The 19,808-nt window shown below is 35.5% G+C and overlaps 1 protein-coding gene across 3 annotated transcripts in view; it reads right to left on the bottom strand.

The window, feature by feature from the left end:
- Positions 1–19,808, bottom strand: part of Kcnd2 (potassium voltage-gated channel subfamily D member 2) — a 445,925-nt gene extending 426,117 nt beyond the window's left edge. The window contains exons 1-2 of one of the 3 annotated variants that reach the window (XM_048786033.1): positions 19,734–19,808; positions 17,497–19,228 (exon numbers count right to left, since the gene is read on the bottom strand). In XM_048786033.1, coding sequence (XP_048641990.1) covers positions 17,497–18,611 — 1,115 coding nt within the window. In that variant the 5' untranslated portion in view covers positions 18,612–19,228; positions 19,734–19,808. Of the gene's footprint in view, positions 1–17,496 lie in introns of all 3 variants that reach the window. The other 2 variants (XM_015488426.2, XM_048786034.1) reach the window with 2 other exon arrangements.

Below are 19,808 nucleotides of genomic sequence, written 5' to 3'. Positions count from 1 at the left end.
AATATTAAGTTCTCTCTCATCTTTGGATGCTATAAAACGTTGTTCTGATGCAGAATACTGATTACTGGGCTAGAAAGGGGGAAGAGGAGGGGTGATAGAGGGAAGTTTAATGGATTTCAAACTGCAGTTTGAAATAAAAGTAATAAGTTCTAGTGTTATACAGAAAAATAGGGGACTCTCATTCACAATAACCTATTATATATTATATGAATAAGAACTTGAAGGCATCAAACACAAAGTAATGATAAGGAGATGGAAACATTAATCACTCTATTTCATCAGTCCATATTATATACATATACTCAAATATCACATGGACTACATAAATATGTACAATTTTTGTTGTTCTTGTTTTGGGTACCAGAGATTGAACTAGCGGAGCTTAATCACTGAGTCACATCCACAGTCCTGTTTTTTAGGGCCTCACTGAATTGGGGAGGTTGGCTTTGACCTTGCAATCCTCCTGCCTCAGCCTCCCAAATCACTGGGATTACAGGCATGCAACACCACACACAGCAATATGAGAATACTATTCGTTAGTAAATAAAAATGTTTTTAAATGTTTAAGAAGATGGAAATGCCAAATTCCCTGCTTTATTACACATGTAAACATAAATTGAATTATCACCCTGTACCCCATAAAAACATAATTAAAATTACAATATTTCTAAGCTTACTGTGAAACTGCTTCTAGACTGTTCATTATACTAGTAAATAAACTGCTTATAAAGATCTACATGACAATTACTTTTAGACCTTATTTTTCTAAAAAAATATCTTCATGAAGTGAGATACTTTCTTATTTCGGATAAATAGCTGTGAAACATACTACATTTTTCTTATTTTGTCTGGCTAGCAAGAAATCCAGAGATATTTTTATACTCACTAACACTTTAACATAACTTCCATTCTCCATTATCTCTCCTCCATCTTTAATACTTGTATTATGTTTTAGATATGAAGTGTCCCCTGTAAACACATGTGTCAGACAATACAATAACATTCAAAGGTGAAATCATTGGGTTATGAAAGTCTTAACATAATCAGTGTTTTAATCCCTGATGGATTAACTGGATGATAATTGTAGGCAGGTAGGGTGTGGCTGGAGAAAGTGAGCCCCTGAAGGTGTGCCTTTAGTGAATATATTTTTGTCTCTGGTGAGCAGAAAATTCTCTCTGCTTCCTGATGCCTTGTGCTGAGCTGTTTTCCTCCTCCACACCCTTCTACCCTGATATTCTACCTCCCCTCAGGCCAAGAGCAATGGAGTTGGCCATCTATGAACTGGACTGAGACCTCTGAAAACATGAGCCTTAAAATAAACTTTTTCTCCTAAAATTGTTCTGGTTGAGTCTTTTGGCCACAGCAGTTAAAAAGCTGACTAAAACAATTTGGCACTTGGTCATTTGACAATAAATTGTTTCAAATATTCTTTAAAAAATGGTAGAGTGAAAAAAAAAAGCAGTGAAGAAATGATTGAGAATATAATTTCAAAACAACCTTCTCAGAGATCTAGGATTTCTATAAATTGGTAACAAAAAATAATTGAATTTTCAAGCAAAACATATTTTCAAGGTGACTTAAAATTCTAGTTTCTAAAAGGGAAATGCCTGATTTAACTCTTCAACAATTAGTTCCTGCTGAACCATCTATTGGTGGGATCCACTAGAGGCTTTTTCTTATGCAAAGCTAGTAAACATGTACTAGCTGTAAAATTTAATATCTAATTAAATAAATATTATTTAATATCACATACTTTATAAAACAGTAATACAATAAAAATCTCTCCTAGATGCTAGAGGAGTAGTTATAAGCAGAGTTAGGGGAAATGTTTGCTTGGCTGGGTTTGGGTCTTGATTTTCCCTTATCCTTTCTTTCTATGCCCCCATTCCTCCGTTTTGGAATGGGCATGTTTAGTCTATACCACTGTATATTAGATATATCTAACTTGCTTTTGATTTTTTCAGGGGTTCATAGTTAAGAGCTTGACTTGAGTCTCAGGTGAGACTTTAGGACTTACAAGCAATAGTGAAATTGTTAAGACTGTGGAGCTCTTGAAGATGAACTAAATGCATTTTGCATCAAGATATGGACATGAACTTTTGTGGGCCAGGAGAGGAATGTTATTGTTTGAATATGAGGTATCCCACAAGTGTTCCTGTTAGAGCAGAAATATTCAGAGGTTAAATGATTAGATATGAGAGCTATAAAGTACACTCTAGATTTTTATCTTATTGTATCATCACTTTATTTTTATTTGTTCTTTGTAGATATACATGACAGTAGAGTGTCTTTGGCTAGTATACATACATGGATTACAACTTATCCTAATTAGGATTCTATTCTTGTGTGTGCACATGATGCAGAGTTACCCTGGTCATGTATTCAAATACAAGGATAGGAAAGTTATGTCAAGTTATTTCTACTGTCCTTCCTCTTCCCCTCCCTCTCCCTTCCCTTCATTCCCCTTTGTTTAATCCAAAGTATGTCTATTCTTCCCCTCATCACCATTCCTTGATGTGGATTAGCATCCATATATCAGAGAGAAGATTTGGCCTTTGGTTTTGGGGGAATCAGCATGATGTTCTCCAGTTCCATCCATTTACTGACAAATGCCATCATTTCATTTTTACTTATGAATGACTAGTATTCCATGTGTATATATACCATGTTTTCTTTATCCATTCATCTATTTAATGGCACCTATGTTGGTTCCATAGCTTGGATATTGTGAAATTGAGCTATTATAAACATTGATGTGGCTCTGTCACCATATTATGTTGATTTTAAGACTTTTGGGTACAAACCAAGGAGTGGGATAACTGGGTCAAATGGTGGTTCCATTCCAAGTTTTCTTGCACCAATTTGCAGTCCCACCAGCGATGTATTAGCATACCTTTTCCCTCACATCCTCACCAACATTTATTGTTAACTTATATTCTTCATAATTGCCATTCTGACTGGAGTGACATTCTAGTTTGAATGGACTGACTGGGTGGTAACTGCAAGCAGGTGGGGAATGGCTGGAAGAGGTGAGTCACTGAGAGCATGCCCTGGAAGGGTGCATCTTCCCTATAGCCCCTTCTTCCTCTATTTCTCTTTCTCTCCTTCCTGATTCCCACCATGAGCTGGGCAGCTTGCCTACTCTGGACCCTTCCACCATGATATGCTGCTTCAACTTTGATCCAGAGTAATGGAGCCAACGATTTATGGACTGAGAACTCTGAAAATATGAGTCCCAATTATACTTTTCTTCCTCTGAGTTGTTCTTGTCAGTTATTTGATCACAACTTTTGCAAAAACTGACTAAAATGTAATATCTCATGCAGCAACTACGTGAACTGGTTATCCTAAGAATTTTCATGTAATATTTACATTTAATTTTCACACCAGTCTTAGCCAATTTTTACTGCTAGGAAATTTCAGGTAATCAAGAATGTCAGTAATTTGACCAAGTTCATTGAGTGGCACATTAGAGAACTGATATTTAAATCCAGGCAGTCTCTTATACCTTATCTTATACATTTAAGATATTTTTGAGTAAATCATTAAAGAAATATTATAAAGAAGCAATACAATTGTAAATAACAAGTTTAAGTTTTCTATACAGAAAAATTGAAAGAAAGAGGCCCCAAATGATACCAAATAGACCCTCTTGTAAAATGTTATTTTTCTTAAAGTATGGAAATAAGTATTTATTGCTCAGATCTTCCTAAAAACTATTAACATCAATAAATAATGTTGTGTCTCCACAGAAAAATAAGAGATATGTGTATAGCAACATCTACACATGTACATGTTACTTATGTATCTATACATTTTGAACTGATGCATATGTGTGTTTGTATTTCTTAAATGCATATTTGAGTTTACATCATACATTCACACGTATTTTAGTAATAGTTAAAGCAATATGTAGAGATCTAGAAATTGGGCACTGAAATGTGAGAAATAATAAGGAGACAGAAGTAAAAGGAATGTGAGTGGTCTGTCAAGTAATTTCTTAATTTATTCAGAGTTTGCCTTAAAATAGAATGTTTTAGAACATATTGCCAACGTTTGCTATTCCACTGGAAAAAAATGGCTCCCTTTACTTTTTTTTAATAATCCTCTCTTTCTCCTAGATTATTATGAATGTATTTGGACTCTTTACATGAAAATAATGAAGTTCTCTGCAAAATCAATAGACACTTCACTTCTCACTACTCTAAGACTATGCCAGCCCTCAATAAAATGCTCTATTTCCATAAAGAATAGTTTACAGACATTTTCAAAATTACATTAGTTTTGTTTTTGTTAGAATATTTACTGTGCTATATTCTGACACTTTGTTTTAAATTCATCCAATTTTAAAACCAATAGCAGAAATGCTATATTAAAAAAGTCTATATATATATATATATATATATATATATATATATATATATATTCCAAAGTTAATTATGTTTTTCAAAATAACTGAATTTTATTCCAAATATAAAAATTACTAGACTATTTATGAAGGATTGGAAATAATATTCAGTTTAGCTCCCATAATTAAGAATTTCCTGGAATGGAAGCAATTTCCTTTTGACATTTATTCTTATATTCTATTTCTCTGTGATGCATTCACTCCTGAATGCCTATGAGATGTTTTGAAATTAGAGTAGTTTTTCTGACTACAGCAATGTTCTGATAAAGTAAACAATACAAATGAAATGAATGTAAATGTCTTCTTGATTGTACATGTTTGTAAAAAGTCACATATAACCTTTTATAGAACACTATAAAATATCAGAAAACCAACTGAATATCAACTTCAATCCTTTAATCCTCATTCTTAATTTCACAAGAATAAATAAACCAAAGCCTTATGAGAGAGTTTCAAGTTTGATAACTTTCATATTATTGGACTTGGAAAGGATCTAACTACAAATCACAGAGTTGAATAAAATTCAAGTTATGGTTGCTGTATTTATATTTCTCATCTCCAAAAGATCATGGTAAAAGCAATACCCATGGAAACAATAGCCTTCATTTCTTCATATTAAGTACTTGCTTCATATAATTGTGGGGATGATAGTAAGAGTATCAACTGCTGAAACAGCTTCAGAAAAAAAAAAAGGTATTATCCTCCAAATGAGGATAATACCACCAATTTCACCCCAAGGTAAAACATACACAGTTGTCAACAATTTGTATATCAGCACTCTTCAGAAAAACATGAAACCAACTTGAGTGTCATCATCAGAACAATAGTTGAAATAAACTATGGTATACTCACATAATAGAATAAGACGTTATAGAGCAATCAAAATGCATTGCAGTGCTTAGAAATTCTGTGTGGTAAAACTGACATAATATTATATGACAAAACTCAAGACTACATGAAACATTATGTTCTTTCATAAACTCCGTGAAATCTCCCAACTAAAAATAAATTTTTAAGGATAACAAACACAGGGTATAGGATAATGGTGAACTTTAGTAGAAACGGGGAGAGGCAGTGGAACATGATGGGAAGAAAAGGTGCATGTGGTTAGATGGAGGTTAATATCAATGATATACCTTTATTTGAGGCAGTAGATTCACATGCACAAGTTACATTATTAAAATGTTACTAACTGCATAGGTAAGATGGTAAAGAGGGTCATGTATATATGAATGACAGAAGAGTGATGTGAAAAGGAGTAACAGTTAAAATTGTGTGCATGTGGAATAAAGCCAACAATAATGTTTAGTTCTTTTGGCTCTTAGTATCAAGGGCTTAGCTTTTTACAAAATTATGCTGTGTGCATGTTTGAATGTACCACAGTGGATTCCACCTTTACGTATATCTAGAAAATACCAATTAAAGGTAGGCAGGTAGGTAGGTAGGTAGATAGACAGACAGACAGGAGACCAGTAGAGCAGAGTAAGAAGAATGGGGCTGGGGGAAGGAAAGGCACAGAAGAGGTACCAGGGATGGAAATGGAGCAAATTAAATATTCCATGTATGTATAATTATATCAAAATGAACCCAATTATTATATATAACTATAGTGCACTAACAAATGCTTTAAAATATGTATAGTAAAAATGTTACAGCAATATAAGACCCTCCCTTATAATTTATCAGTTTAGCTCCATCTTAAATATTTTTCCTAAAATGTTGCAAGTATCTACTTACTACCTATTTTTCTAGCAAACTTAAACATTTAAGGAAATTAAAGGAGGCATTATTTTCCTCTTTGTAACTGCAGGGGTTAAAATGGCATTTTTTTATACTTTTCAAAGTAGAAACATACTATTTAAAGTAAGCTTGAAAATATTCCTTCAAAATACATTCTAAGTCATAAGGTTTAATATCAGAATACCTTCAAATCTTTTATTTGACTTTAACACGCACATGAGTTTTTAATAGCAAATTATGAACCTTCAACTTTTAACTTTCTGTTCTTTAGACCAAAACAAATCAAATGATTTAACAATGTTTTCACAGCTTTCTGTCAAAAGCATCGATATTAGAATCAACAAAATCAAAACTAGTCCATTATCTAAAATTCAGTTCAATATGTGAATTCTATTCAGTTTCAAAAATATTTAACAATCACCAGATGACCAAAGAAAAAATAATAAAATGAAACTTAGGAATTTGTTTATTCATTAGATTTCAAATTATATTTAAACTATGGAGACATTATCAGAATTTTAATTATATCATTGAGAAACTTCCAGACCTGCTTTTTTTTATTGCTCAGTGTTCTTTGTAATATTTTCTTTAATGATAAGGACTGATTTCAAGTAGAATAAGAACCATTAGGAGTAAAATGGCTTCCAGTGTGTTGTACTCTTAGGAGCATTAGACTTCAAAAGAGCCCCCAGAAATCTAGCATAGGTTCCTTCACAAGATAGGTTGGGAACTTTATGGGAGTTTCAAAACTACATTTCACTTTTGTTTCAAGATTAAATAGAGAAGTTTTATAGAAACTCATGAACCATTTATGTTAAAAGTCCATTATTTTAATACCTTTGGACTGAAATAGAAAACTCACACCTTTGGGAAAGCCCATTCAGAACATTCTTTTCTGACTCAATAAGGTATCTAATGTCCATTTTGGGGGGTTGATCAAATTTAAGAATATAATATATAAGCTTATTACATTTTCAATTCAAAAATACCACATTTGGTAAGAATTGGAAATTATTTAATTAATAAATTTCAATGAGCATGGTGACATTTTTTCCTAGAATGTAATAAAATGGCATAGGATTAGATAACATTACTTTCTGTAGAATGAAGAAAGGAAACCAGATCCTCATTCAAAATAGAGAAAGAAGGGTAATGATGGGAGTCTAGTCATCATGCAACTTCATCACATGCAAAAGCCCAGGAATACTACAATAGTTCCTGTGTGATGGCCCTCATGAATCCCAGCTTACTTCATGAATAATCCAGCCTCTGAACAGAACTTCTGGGTAGAATATAGAATTATCTGGATGAAAGATGTTTTAATGAAAACAGCATGCCAAAGTTTGATGCCACATTTAATTCCCTTAGATTCAAGCATATATATTTGTATTCAATTCTTGTTCTTCTAAACCCATAAGTCTTCCAACTATCCCTTCATGACTATGTTTAATTCTCCAATATGGTGATTCTTATCAATGCATTGCCTCTATAAATTTTCATTATACATATGCCATATGCATGGTCACAATCCGACTTGTACTGAAAAAAAAATCTTATCATATGGCAATCTCCACAGATTTCAAGATATGTAAACCACTTTCTCTTTCAAATTCATAAAAATAATTAAACACCTGAAGAGGATATATACATACCTACTAAAAATGAGAAAAAAGGAATGAAATTAGTTTAAATAGAATTCAAAATTAATGTGATATTCTTTTTTTTTTAATTTCACCATAGAGTTTATTAATGGATACTGGGTAGCTCATAGACTTTCTAAGGATGGCCAAATAAGCACTAATACTAGAACTTACAGCTGTTAATCTGCAAAGCTATACGCAAAATTTTTAAATTCCCCTGTAAGTTCCCATATAGTTCCATCTATTGTCCACCAGTAGTCTTTTCAACTAAAATGTGGAATTCATTTTTTTCTTTGAACTATTTTATTTTTAATCAGCTAATAATTTATCATATATTATTATAAAATGCCCTATTTTGGGACAATTTCATGAATAACTCAATATAAATTTAAGCTAAAGTAAATATGACAAATCTAATGAAAAATGAAAATCTGTACATGATGAAGTTATTTGTAAAATGATCTTTTTCATATTTTTAATCTAAGTTTGGCCTAGATTAGTAAATTACTGCCTATGTTGAGATGGTACTGCTCCATGGCTAAGGAGTGCTTGTGACAATGGAGGTATCAATGATCTGCAACACATTAACACATACCTTTTTCTACATTTGAGCATTATGTAGGCTAAGTCTCTAACAGATGCAGACTCAAACCTGGAAAACCTTTCAAACTAGTTATGAAGGCAAGAAGTAAAATTACATACAGAATGAAACTTAGTTACATCAAGGGTAATTCCAACTAGAGATGACAAGACTTGGGAGTTGGAAAGGGCTTCAAGGAGAAGGTCAATGCAAAGACTGGTTCTCAAAGAAGAAAACTAAAGGGCAAACATTCTACAGAATCTACAAAATCAGAGTCTTGCAAATGTGCACAGAAATGAATAGATAGTATGTGACCACAGGGTTTCATGTCATACCAGAAGATATCCCACACCACCAAATCTAGCTGCTAAAGTCAGTGGAAGGAAAAAGAGGGAAAAAGGGATTTTTAAAGAGGTGATTTAAAGGCTACATTCCTGTATCATCTCATCTCAAAAATCTTTCAGATCTAATTGCTACTAAACTCTTCACTCCATTGCTTCAATTACAAAGTCATTAGACAGAATACCCCAAATCTCAGCCCCTTGATGTTTGTACATTCTGAGCATCTATAATCTGAAAATCCAAATGAAATATGCTCTCAAATTCCTAAATTTTTAAGTGCCATTATTATGCCACAAGGTAACAATCACAGGTGCATTAAAAATATCATTTAAAATTGTTTAATGCACTAAACATATTATATAAAATTACCTGAGGCTTTGTGTGTAAGATGTATATGAAACAAATAAATTTTGTGTTCAGATACCTGTTAAAATATTTAAATTTATTATTTGAGCATTTTGCCTTATGATGTACTATGTACAGATACCTCATATGCATATACCAAAAAAAATCTGAAAAAATTGAAATCTTTCTGGTCCCAAGAATTTTGGATAAGTGATATGAATAACCTGAACCTTTTTCTCTCTTTCTCTAAAACTCTTCATTCAGATATTCACAGACTCACTTCATCATTTCAGTTAGCCATCAACTCAGATGTCAGCATGTTAGAAAGACCTTCTCTGTCCTTTCTCCCAAACTGCAGCCTTATTACCCAGATTTCTTTCTTTCATAGAACTCATCAGGATCTAGAATTATAGCACAAATTTATATATTCTGCCTTTCCCACTATTTTAGATCTGCACCTTGCTTAAAGGTAGGAAGCTGGGTGTATGCTTATTTCTATGGCCGACAAGAAATAAGTTATCAAAAAGTCTGTTAAATTAAATTGAACTCTGAGCCACATTTTGATTTCCTGAGAGTGTATGCCACTAATATTATTTTGTGTCTACAAAAGCACTATTACTTGTATTAAAATAAAAGAGGAAGATGGGTGAATTAAGTCCACTTAACATTTAAAAATAATACAAGATCTTTTACTTATAGAACAAAGCCTTTCCATCCAATTTGACATTATCTCAACTCTTATCCTCTCTTTTAGTGTTGTTTTTTTCTCATTAACTTCTGATAACTCCTTCCCTACTCCCTCCACGTTTTCATGATTCAGATTTTCTTTACATAACACACTTTCAAAATTTCCAAGGCAAAGTGGATTGTACAATGCCATTTTATGTATCTACATCGATGTTTATATTTTGTACACCTTTTAAGCCCTTAGAATGTGGACTTCCTGACAACAATTTCATGTACCTTATATGTAATTTAGAGATAATGGTTCACTATCTCTATGCAGAAATTAGTCAACAACCATTAACTCTAACCTTTGCAGAAAAAAATAGCTATAGATAAAAAAGTAGATAAATCTCACAATGCTTCCCAGTCAAAAGAGAAAGACAAAAAGAGTGGGTTATAGTACATCATAAGGCAAAATGCTCAAATAATAAATTTAAATATTTTAACATGACCCTCCTCTTCCCTAATCTCTCCCCCTCCCTAACTTTCCCTTCCTAACCTCAGAAGAAGTTGGATTACCTTTCTTCCCCAACCTAGGCAGAGTTGTTCATTCTTGAGCACACACCCATTACAGGAAAGAGTAATTCAGACTTCAAGGATGGTACCAGAAGAACTAATAAATGACTGTCTCCCAAATTAACAAGTGAATTACAACTCCAGGCAAGGGAACCTGGAATGTAGCCTTTAAATCACCTCTTTAAAAATCCCTTTTTCCCTCTGGTAGGCAGAATCACAGACTCTAGGACAGGAGTCCCCTGTGTTTCTCTTCTGCTAGCAAATCAATAAAAGTTATTTTTCCCTTTTCTCTAAATAAATAAATATTTTTAACATGGAACAAAGCCAAGACTCTTATATTAGTGGATTATTGCTACTACTGAGACAGCACTGCTCCGTGGCTATGGACCTCTCCATGGTGTGCAGGTATTCACTCATTTCAAGATCCAAATACATAAACACAGACCTTTTTCTACATTTGAGGACTGACCTAGGTAATAAGCCTTCAAAAATTACAGAATCAAATATCCAAAAAATTTGAAATCTTTTTGGTCCCAAGAATTTTGGATAAGTGATATATATATATAAGTAAGGTGTAAGAAATGAAACCACAAATTATATGCAAAATGAGACTTTAATACTAAAGTCAAACATAATTCCAACAAGAGGTGATGTAGGCTTAGGAGGTTGAAAAGTTTTCATGAACAAGATCAAGGCAGAGGCTAGTTCTTGGAGAAGAAAACAAAAGTAGAAAACATTCAAATGATAAAGCAAAGAACCCTATAATGTGCACACAAAAAATAAAGAGATGGTGTTTCACCACTGGGTATCTTTTCAATACCAGAAAATATTTCATGCTGCTGAATCTAGCTGCTGGACCTAAGGGGAGAACAATACTTATTTCTCTCTGTGTATGTATTTGTGGTCAGAAAATAATATAAAACACGAGAGAAAATGGGGAGAGGGAAATAGGAATGAATTTATCATAGTTCTGAAGGAAAAATAATGCTTCCTTTACTGTCAAAGATCTTTGCCTATTCTTGTTCTTCCGATGAAAAAGAAGTTAAATTGCACATTTTCAACAATTCACAGGCTAATTCATTTTATTCAATGTAGGCAAAATGACTGATTTACTTTTCCGTCAGTCCAGGTACCATTAAGTAGTTTCCCCCAAATGGCATAAAAGTTCACTGGATGAGAACATATCGTTATATTGTATCAACTGGGCATCATCATGGTAAAAAGCAAAGGCAAAGCCAGCAATGATATTAAGGAATGTGGGAAAAGTGAGACACAGAGTATAGAACAAGGAGAGAAATTCACTACATGAATGGAATAAACTGCCAACTTGTTCCTACTCTTATCAGAAGCAATCCCCAGATAATTATTACAGCATATTTCTAGATAATATTTGAAGATCTTAAGAAAAAATGAGTTTAAAAGTGAAATTCCAAAAGTACTGCTATTATTTAATGGTATTAACTATGGGAAAGTTACAAGATTCTTGCAAGTGTGAAATGATAAATTTTTAAATAAATGACAGCTAAGTTTTCTTCCACTAGGAATTGAATGATCAGTTAATAAGAAATCTTAATGTCAGTAATTCATTTTCAAAGATGACTATAACTGGGAGAAAAGTTCTGAATTAAATGGTGTAACTATAAAAATAAATATAAGACAAAGTCCATCAGTAAAAGGAACAAACAGCAGACCCACTGAAAATCAATAATGTTCCCTTATCTAGAGTACCATGTTGAGATACCATATATTATTTCTTTCTGACATATTGTCTAGAAAGGAAGTACATGCTAAAAAGTTTTACATGGTAGGAAAATTCACGTAGTTTAAAATGCCAACTCAAATATTGTTTCTATTTCAAATGATGGCTGCAATAATATGAAAACACTTAAGATAGTGTTTAATGCTAAAAAGAAGAATACATACCACATTTCAACTTCTATCCATTTACATTCTCCACAGAACTTCATACAAATGTGTTGTAGTATGCCAAAATTAAAATGACTCTTACCCATAATTGGGCTCTTCACCAGTCAGATAAATTTTGGTACTTCCCCGACTCTGTAAACATTGTTAGATTAACACATTAGCAATATTTAAGTACAGAGGCTAACACAAGGGGGGATAATTCCATCAATTTTAGTAGATGCATGCACTGAAAGTCTCTATGTAAATGATTTTGCAAGATTTACTCCTTATATTCCCCATTATAATTAGAATTGTGACAGGTAGCAGGAGGATGCTATTTAAGAGTATTTTTATATTTCTTTTTATCATATAGCATACATTTGATCATGAATGAAATGATAAATTCCTTTCAAATTATGCCACTCTAAAAAGCAAAATTTCCTTTTTTGAAAATGTCATGTTGTTAGAAAAATTGCAATGAGCTGGGCATGAAGGCTCCTTCTTGTAATCCCATTTAATCAGGAGGCTAAGGCAGGAGTTGAAGGCCAACCTTATCAACTTACCAAGACCCTTTCTCCAAAAAACATGTTAAAAAATTAATGAAATTAAATAAAATGGACTTGTGACATAGTTCAATCCCCAGTACACCAAAAGAGGAAAAAAAAAATAAAAAAAATTTCAATGAAATTTTATTTTGCCTTTAAAAAAAAAAAAAAAAAACTGGGGGTTGAACCCTGGACCTAGTGTATAAGCATGTGATCTATCATTGTGCTATACCCCCCAGCCCTTGCTTTTGTTTGTTTGTTTTTGTTTCTTAAAATACAAATTCACTAAACCTATTAAAATTGAAATATGATATTGCTAGTTTTTGATGGTTTTAATCAATAGACAACTACAAAGTTTCCTTAAAGCAAAAATGTACTTCTACCATGCTTCAGGTAAATATACGATATAAACAAATAATTTGCTTTCCCAAATTTGTTCAAACTTCAGAATATGATTCATGTAGTTAAATACACAAAATTTACAGCGACTCACGAGGCTGAGACAGGAGGATCACAAATTTGTGGCCAGCCTGAGCAACTCAGCAAGACCCTATTTCAAGATAAAACTTTAAGTAGGGACACAGATATATACACACTTAGTGGTAGTATTTGCCTAGCATGCGTGAGGCCCAGAGTTCAATCCCCAGAATTACAAAAAGTAAAAATAACATCAAAAAATTTCATTCTAAACATGAACTTTACAGAAATGCCATATAGCAGCTTTCTTCTCCATACTGGAAACTTTGATGAAAACAACTTGGTTTTAAAATGTAAAAAGTGGTATGGATCACAAGATGATATTTCTGAAGTTCTTAAGATTTATATTATAAGCAATATCATCAATTAAAAAATGTGTCTAGGACTGGGATGTGGCTCAGTGTTACAATGATTGCCTAGCATGAGTGAAGCCCTAGGTTTGATCCTCAAGAATGCAATGAAATTTTTTTTTTAAAAAGTTGATTATCTGTGGGGCTGGGGATGTGGCTCAAGCGGTAGAGCGCTCGCCTGGCATGCATGCGGCCCGGGTTCCATCCTCAGCACCACATACAAACAAAGATGTTGTGTCCGCCAAAAACTAAAAAATAAATATTAAAATTCTCTCTCTCTCTCTCTCTCTCTCTCTCTCTCTCTCTCTCTCTCTCACTCCCCCCCTCTCCCTCTCCCTCTCCCTCTCCCTCTCTCTTAAAAAAAAGTTGATTATCTAAATGGTTAGTAATCTTGATCAGGAATATAAATATTGCCTAACATATGAATAGTTCCTCAAATTATTCAATATGCCATCTGGTTACACTTTTAAATCCCAAATCATGAACATGAAGTACAACGACAAACTGAAGCTTGACCCTATTGAACAAATTTTTAAACAGTTTTTGATTATTATTGGTGAACATCTGGAAGTTTCCTGAACTGAGCAACATTTAAACACTACCATCTGAACAAAGACTATCAACGGATGTTATCTCTTTTTCACCATAGCAGACTAAGGCAGTAATCAGAGTTTTCCCATGGAAAGGGAAATGGGTGGGATGGAGGCAAAAGGGTAACCAGGGCCCTGAGCAGGTTAATAAATATCTTCGAAAAGAAAGGATGGAATGGAGGAACAGACTTACAGATATTGTGTAAAATGACCTGAGAAGTAGTCTTTAATTCTACCACTCCTCCATGACAAAGCTCTTGGGTATTTGTTCTCATGTAAGTAATGTTTACATAAGCTGGAACTTTTGATAGCCATTGTTTAGGATCACCTTTTCACATCTATTATCATTAATTGATGAAAATCAATATCATTAAAATTATAGTCACATTAAAAAGAGCTCAGGCAGGTGTTGTGGCACACCCCTATAATCCCAACTCAGGAGGCTGAGGCAAGAGGATCACGAGTTCAAAGTCAGCCTCAGCAAAAGTGAGGCACTAAGCAACTCAGTAAGACTCTGTCTCTAAATAAAATAAAAAATAGGACTGGGGATATGGTTCAGTGGTTGAGTGCCCCTGAATTCAATTCCTGGTACCCACTCCCACCTCCCAAAAAAAGCTCAGAGTATAATGGAAAATTCTTGATCATCTCACAGACACAACTTCATGGTATCTAAAACTACTGTGTACATTCCAAAAGTTTACACTTTATACTTTATCCTCTAAAACGGCAGCATAAAAGATAGTCAGGCAATGGCTTTTGCTGAATATATTCTATTCCTACATAATGCTGTTGAGTCACAAAATAACCACAGATAAGAAATCAAAAAGGCACTGCTTTTAAGAATCTATTTCTCCAGGAAATTAAAATGCACTATAAATATTTTTGATGAGAAATTAAATACATTTTCCTAAGAAATTTTGTTGTTATATAAAGCATATGCTTTGCTAAATGTCTACATATACTCTCATTTTGGTTGCAGTAACATTTCCACATCTGAAAAGTTGGATGGTGTATTCCATTAGAATCATTAATTAGCTTAATTTCCTGAAAATTAAAATTTTCAACTTCAGTGAAACTTGTCTTGAAACTAACTCCCGTTTTGCTTCCAAGTTCTGATAAAGTGTACATATATGTATATGTGTGTGTGTGTGTGTGTGTGTGTGTATATATATATATATATATATATTTAATCCTTCTAATCTACTTACCTATGAAACATGTGAACTACTCAAGCATTATTATTCAGTTTCTTACTGCAGAAATAAGTATTTATAAACATTTTGTTTATATAATAAACATTGTCATTAGTGGTTAAAATTTCTTCATTTTTTTTTCTGAAAACAAACAAATTTCAAAATAAAAGTTGGAAGTCATTTCAGGGAACAAATATTAAAATAATACCAACTTTTCAGGAATAGAACAGAACTCTTAGTTAGATGAAATTAGCAGCTCAACAACTTTCATTGTAATAGTTCCTACATTCAAGACATATCTATATGTAGATATAGCTATATCTAGACAGTAGATAAGAGTGAAATGACATGAGACCTCATGAAAACCTGCCATATACACCAATTTTTTAAAGTATTATTTCCTTTTAATATTTCTTCCTTTATTGCAGCATTCTTTTATATTCACATATACTTCTAATTTACAATCATAACAGTGATTGGCACTGCTCAATTGTTCCATAATAATAATTTCGAATGACATAAAGGCAATAAGACAAAAAAAAAACAAATTATCTTTTAATAAAGAAAAAGCACTTAAGGTATTCTGAATCTTCTTCACAATCTGTCACAAAACTGTCAACCAAATAAAAGGGAAATACAAACTATATGATATGAACATCACTAACTGCTTTTTAAAAAATCTACCCATAAGTCTTCAAAAATAAATGAGACTATGTCAAAATCAAAAGCACTGTATTTTACTTTACCATAATTTGTTAATTAACTCACCCAAAATTCCTCATGTAAAAAATATTCCATTAGGTGGCCATCTGACAACATGAGAAACTGTTCAACACAATATGTCTAATAAAATTAAGTTGACTTTAACCACAATGTCATTTAAGGAAGCCAATGAAATTAGCCAGAAACAAAACTTAAACAGCAGCCTTGGGAATAACTTTTTTCTTACAGCAATTACCAAATCCTTACTGAACTGATTACCTATGCAAGAAAAGTAGCATAAAGCTGAAAAAGGGGCAATAACATCACTCCTTGGCTTATCTAAAAACTAATAAAAGTAAAAGGCTCTAACCATTTTATTTTATTAGATTCTCTAATATGTATAATGCTTCGACTTTCAGCAGTTTGATTAACATTCTTAATCATCTGACACTTCTTTTTTTCCTACCATCTAAACAATTCTTAATACTAGCCCTAAAAATCTATTTTAAAATACACATGAATTCAAAATAGTCCCTTCAGTTATAAAACTTCATCTCCCCCCACAATTAAAGAATGCACAAAAGAATTCTAGAAGGAAATTAGGAACCAAAATTGTATAATGCAGCCTGTCCTTGGTGAACATCAATCTCACCAGACATTCACTGCTCTATCTTCCACGCGTATTTAGTGGGTGTGGATCCATTGCTCAGGATCTGTAGTTTCTAAAAAAAAAAGTGTGGATGACAATCATGTGCTTCTTTTTTTTTTCTGAAACTGTGAACCTAGACTTTTAAATATCATTCCACTACATTTTGTGGAGTTGATCAGCTTCAGTCCTGACAGACTAAAAAATAACCTATCAGCTGTAATGAAAATGCACCTATTATTACATGCATATTTTAAAATTCTTCTGATACATCTACAATCTACTTTTTGTCATGTTGTAAAATAAGAATTGTGATGCTGAGAGAGAAATGCATTCCATATGTATCAACAGGAAAATAATACTTCAAATATACATGGAAACTTTTCATTGGAATGCATGGAAGCATTTTCTAAACATTGCAGTACATGTTGTGCATATTCACATATTTATTAGGGCATAAGTTTTGTTTTTGTTTTTCTTTGTTATATATTTTTATATATTCATACATATATCTTTAACATTCTCCTATATTCAGGAATTCCAAAATTTGTGTATTTATCCCTTTCAGGGGTCAATACTCGATATCTGCCAGCAACCCACTAGTACCTCAATCTTTGCATCATACCATTTCACAGATTAGAAGACTTTCCAAATCATTTAGATAATGTTTTCCTAAATGTACTTAGGCAAAAGAAAACAATTAGTTTCTCTGAAGTATCATAGCACCTTAATAGACCCACAACAACTCCCCCACATCCAAACTCCACCCCATTTCCCTTGATGGCACCTACCCTAGTGTTGTCATGGTGACGATGGTATACCAAAATGCTGCAGGGATGCTGGTGAACTTGCTGGCTGAAGACCCCTTCTCTGCATAGAACATAACTGTTGCGAAAATGATGATGGCCATAGTGAGCGAAAAGAGCAAGAAGCCCAATTCCGAGGCACAGCTCTTCAGTGTGTACCCCAGGATGCGGAGGCCTTGGGAGTGGCGGGAAAACTTAAAGATCCTGAAGACTCGAAAGACTCGAAGTGTGACAAAGGCTCCACTGACATCCTCATTGTCTGTCATGACCAGCCCAATGTAATAAGGCAGGATGGCCACCACATCGATGATACTCATGACACTGCGCACAAAACGGTAACGACTAGGTGCTGCAGCCAGGCGAAGCAAATACTCAACTGTAAAGATCATGACACAGGCGGTATCCAAGCAGAAGAAGGCCACTGCATACCGCTCCCCACAGGGCAGTTCCTTTATGTGGCCTGGGCTAGACCCACAGGGCACTGTTTCTACCACATTAGCGATGACTGAGACAGCAATGAAGAACCCTGTCACATAGTAGAACACCAGGGCCATTGTGCTGGTGTGGGGGTTCTCAAAGGCCCTCCAGACCCTCTGCCTAGCCGTCATGGTGGGCAGGGCACTCTCCCCCGTGTTGTCAGTGTCGGCATCGTCCTGTAGACGCTCGGCATTCTCTCGCCTGCGGTCCTTGTACTCCTCATAACAGCAGTCGCCAATAATTTCTGGGATGAGGCCAAAGAAGGCCAATTCTTCATCATAAGCAGAGATGCACTCATGGCGGGGATAGTGGAGCTTCCCCGTGCGGTAGAAATTCAGAATGTGGCGGAAGATGTCTGGGTCACGGTCAAAGAAATATTGCTGAGTCTCTGGATGGTAGAAAAAGTCTCTCTCAGAACTGCCCAGCAGAGTGTCTGGGTACCGTTCCAGGGTGTCCTGCCACGTCTGGAAGCGGGTGCCACTCACATTCAGCACAATGAGGGCATCCTGGGTCCTCTTTCTCTCCTGCCTTGGGGGAGCAGGCATGGGCCCAGAGGCCACAGGCATCCACCCAATGGCTGCTGCCCTTGCAAAGGGCAGCCATGCGGCCACGCCAGCCGCCATGTTGCCGGGAAGTGGGGCACCAAGAGTAAAGGAGCTTCTACAGTGGGTCAGCCAAAGAAGCACAGTGGTACCCTCCTCGTCTCAAGCCCAGTACTGGGGAACACGGTTCAGAGGTATCACCCTACTCCAAAACAGTGCTCCAGGTGAAGTCAGTCCTCAGGAAGGCAAGTTTCCCTCTCAGGTATTAGGAATAACAATTTTTAAAAAATGCAATCACCTCCAGTAGAAGCAAACCCAACCTGTGTCAGCAGTAGCACAGGCCCCCTCCTGGCACGAATGAGTACACAGGTGACTGGATGCAGCAGTTTCTTCAAACAGGTGTCTAATTTCTCCCCTGACAGAGTCTGGACGATATGGGGTCAGTATGTGGAGCAGCAGAGAGAAAACGAAGAGTCACCCAGTGGTGTTATTTTGACGAATTGGGGCACCTTCTCACCTTCCCTTTTCGCTCTTTCAAACCTTCCCTTTCCAAGTAGCCCTTCCCGCCAAAGGAGTCTCAAACAAGCGACCTGTTGTTGTAGCTTCGGAGATACAGTCACAGCTGCTGCCCCACGTCTCTGGGAGTCCGGTTGCCGCCTCTACTACTCCCGTATTTGCAGAGATGGAGGTGATGTGCCCTGGGCACGGTGGGGGGCGTTAATACATAGATCCTTCTCCCCCACGTCTACAAACACCCTCGGTGTCTGCCAAAAGCGTTCGCCCAATACCCCCTTCACTCTCTTTTCAAGTTCAGCTCAGGTGCAGTGTGACAGTTACTGAGCCCGTGAGCTGGCAGCCGCCGCCACCGTGGCGGCAGCAGCATCTGCCTCCGCGTAGAACGCGCCTCGCCCGCGGTACCTACCTGGCAAAGTGCGCGCTGGGGCTGAGTTGCATGGAGACTTTCTCCTCGCTGTGCACCCGGAAAAGGAAAAGGAGAGAAAGCAGCTCCCCAGCAGCCGGATCCGATGCACCCAGGGAGCATAAATAAAGCTCAAGCGAGCTCTTCCCCTTCCCCCATCCCTCCGTACTTCCCTCCTCCTTTTCACCTTCCAAAAGCCAGGCGCAGGCGAGCCGAGCAACAGCAACAAGTTCAAAAGGTGCGGGGGAGGCGAGAACCGAGGGCACTCGCTCCTGCCAACTTACTGCGCGGCCGCTGTCACCGGGGTCGGGGCTGTGCGGTGTGGGGCTGCGCGGTGGCGGGGCTGCGGGGCTGACAGG

The sequence above is a fragment of the Marmota marmota genome, unplaced genomic scaffold (assembly GCF_001458135.2).
Source record: "Marmota marmota marmota unplaced genomic scaffold, marMar, whole genome shotgun sequence".
Taxonomy (NCBI): Eukaryota; Metazoa; Chordata; class Mammalia; order Rodentia; family Sciuridae; genus Marmota; species Marmota marmota.
The sequence above is the reverse complement of the archived record's forward strand: the minus strand, read 5'-3'. Positions and strand labels throughout refer to the sequence as shown.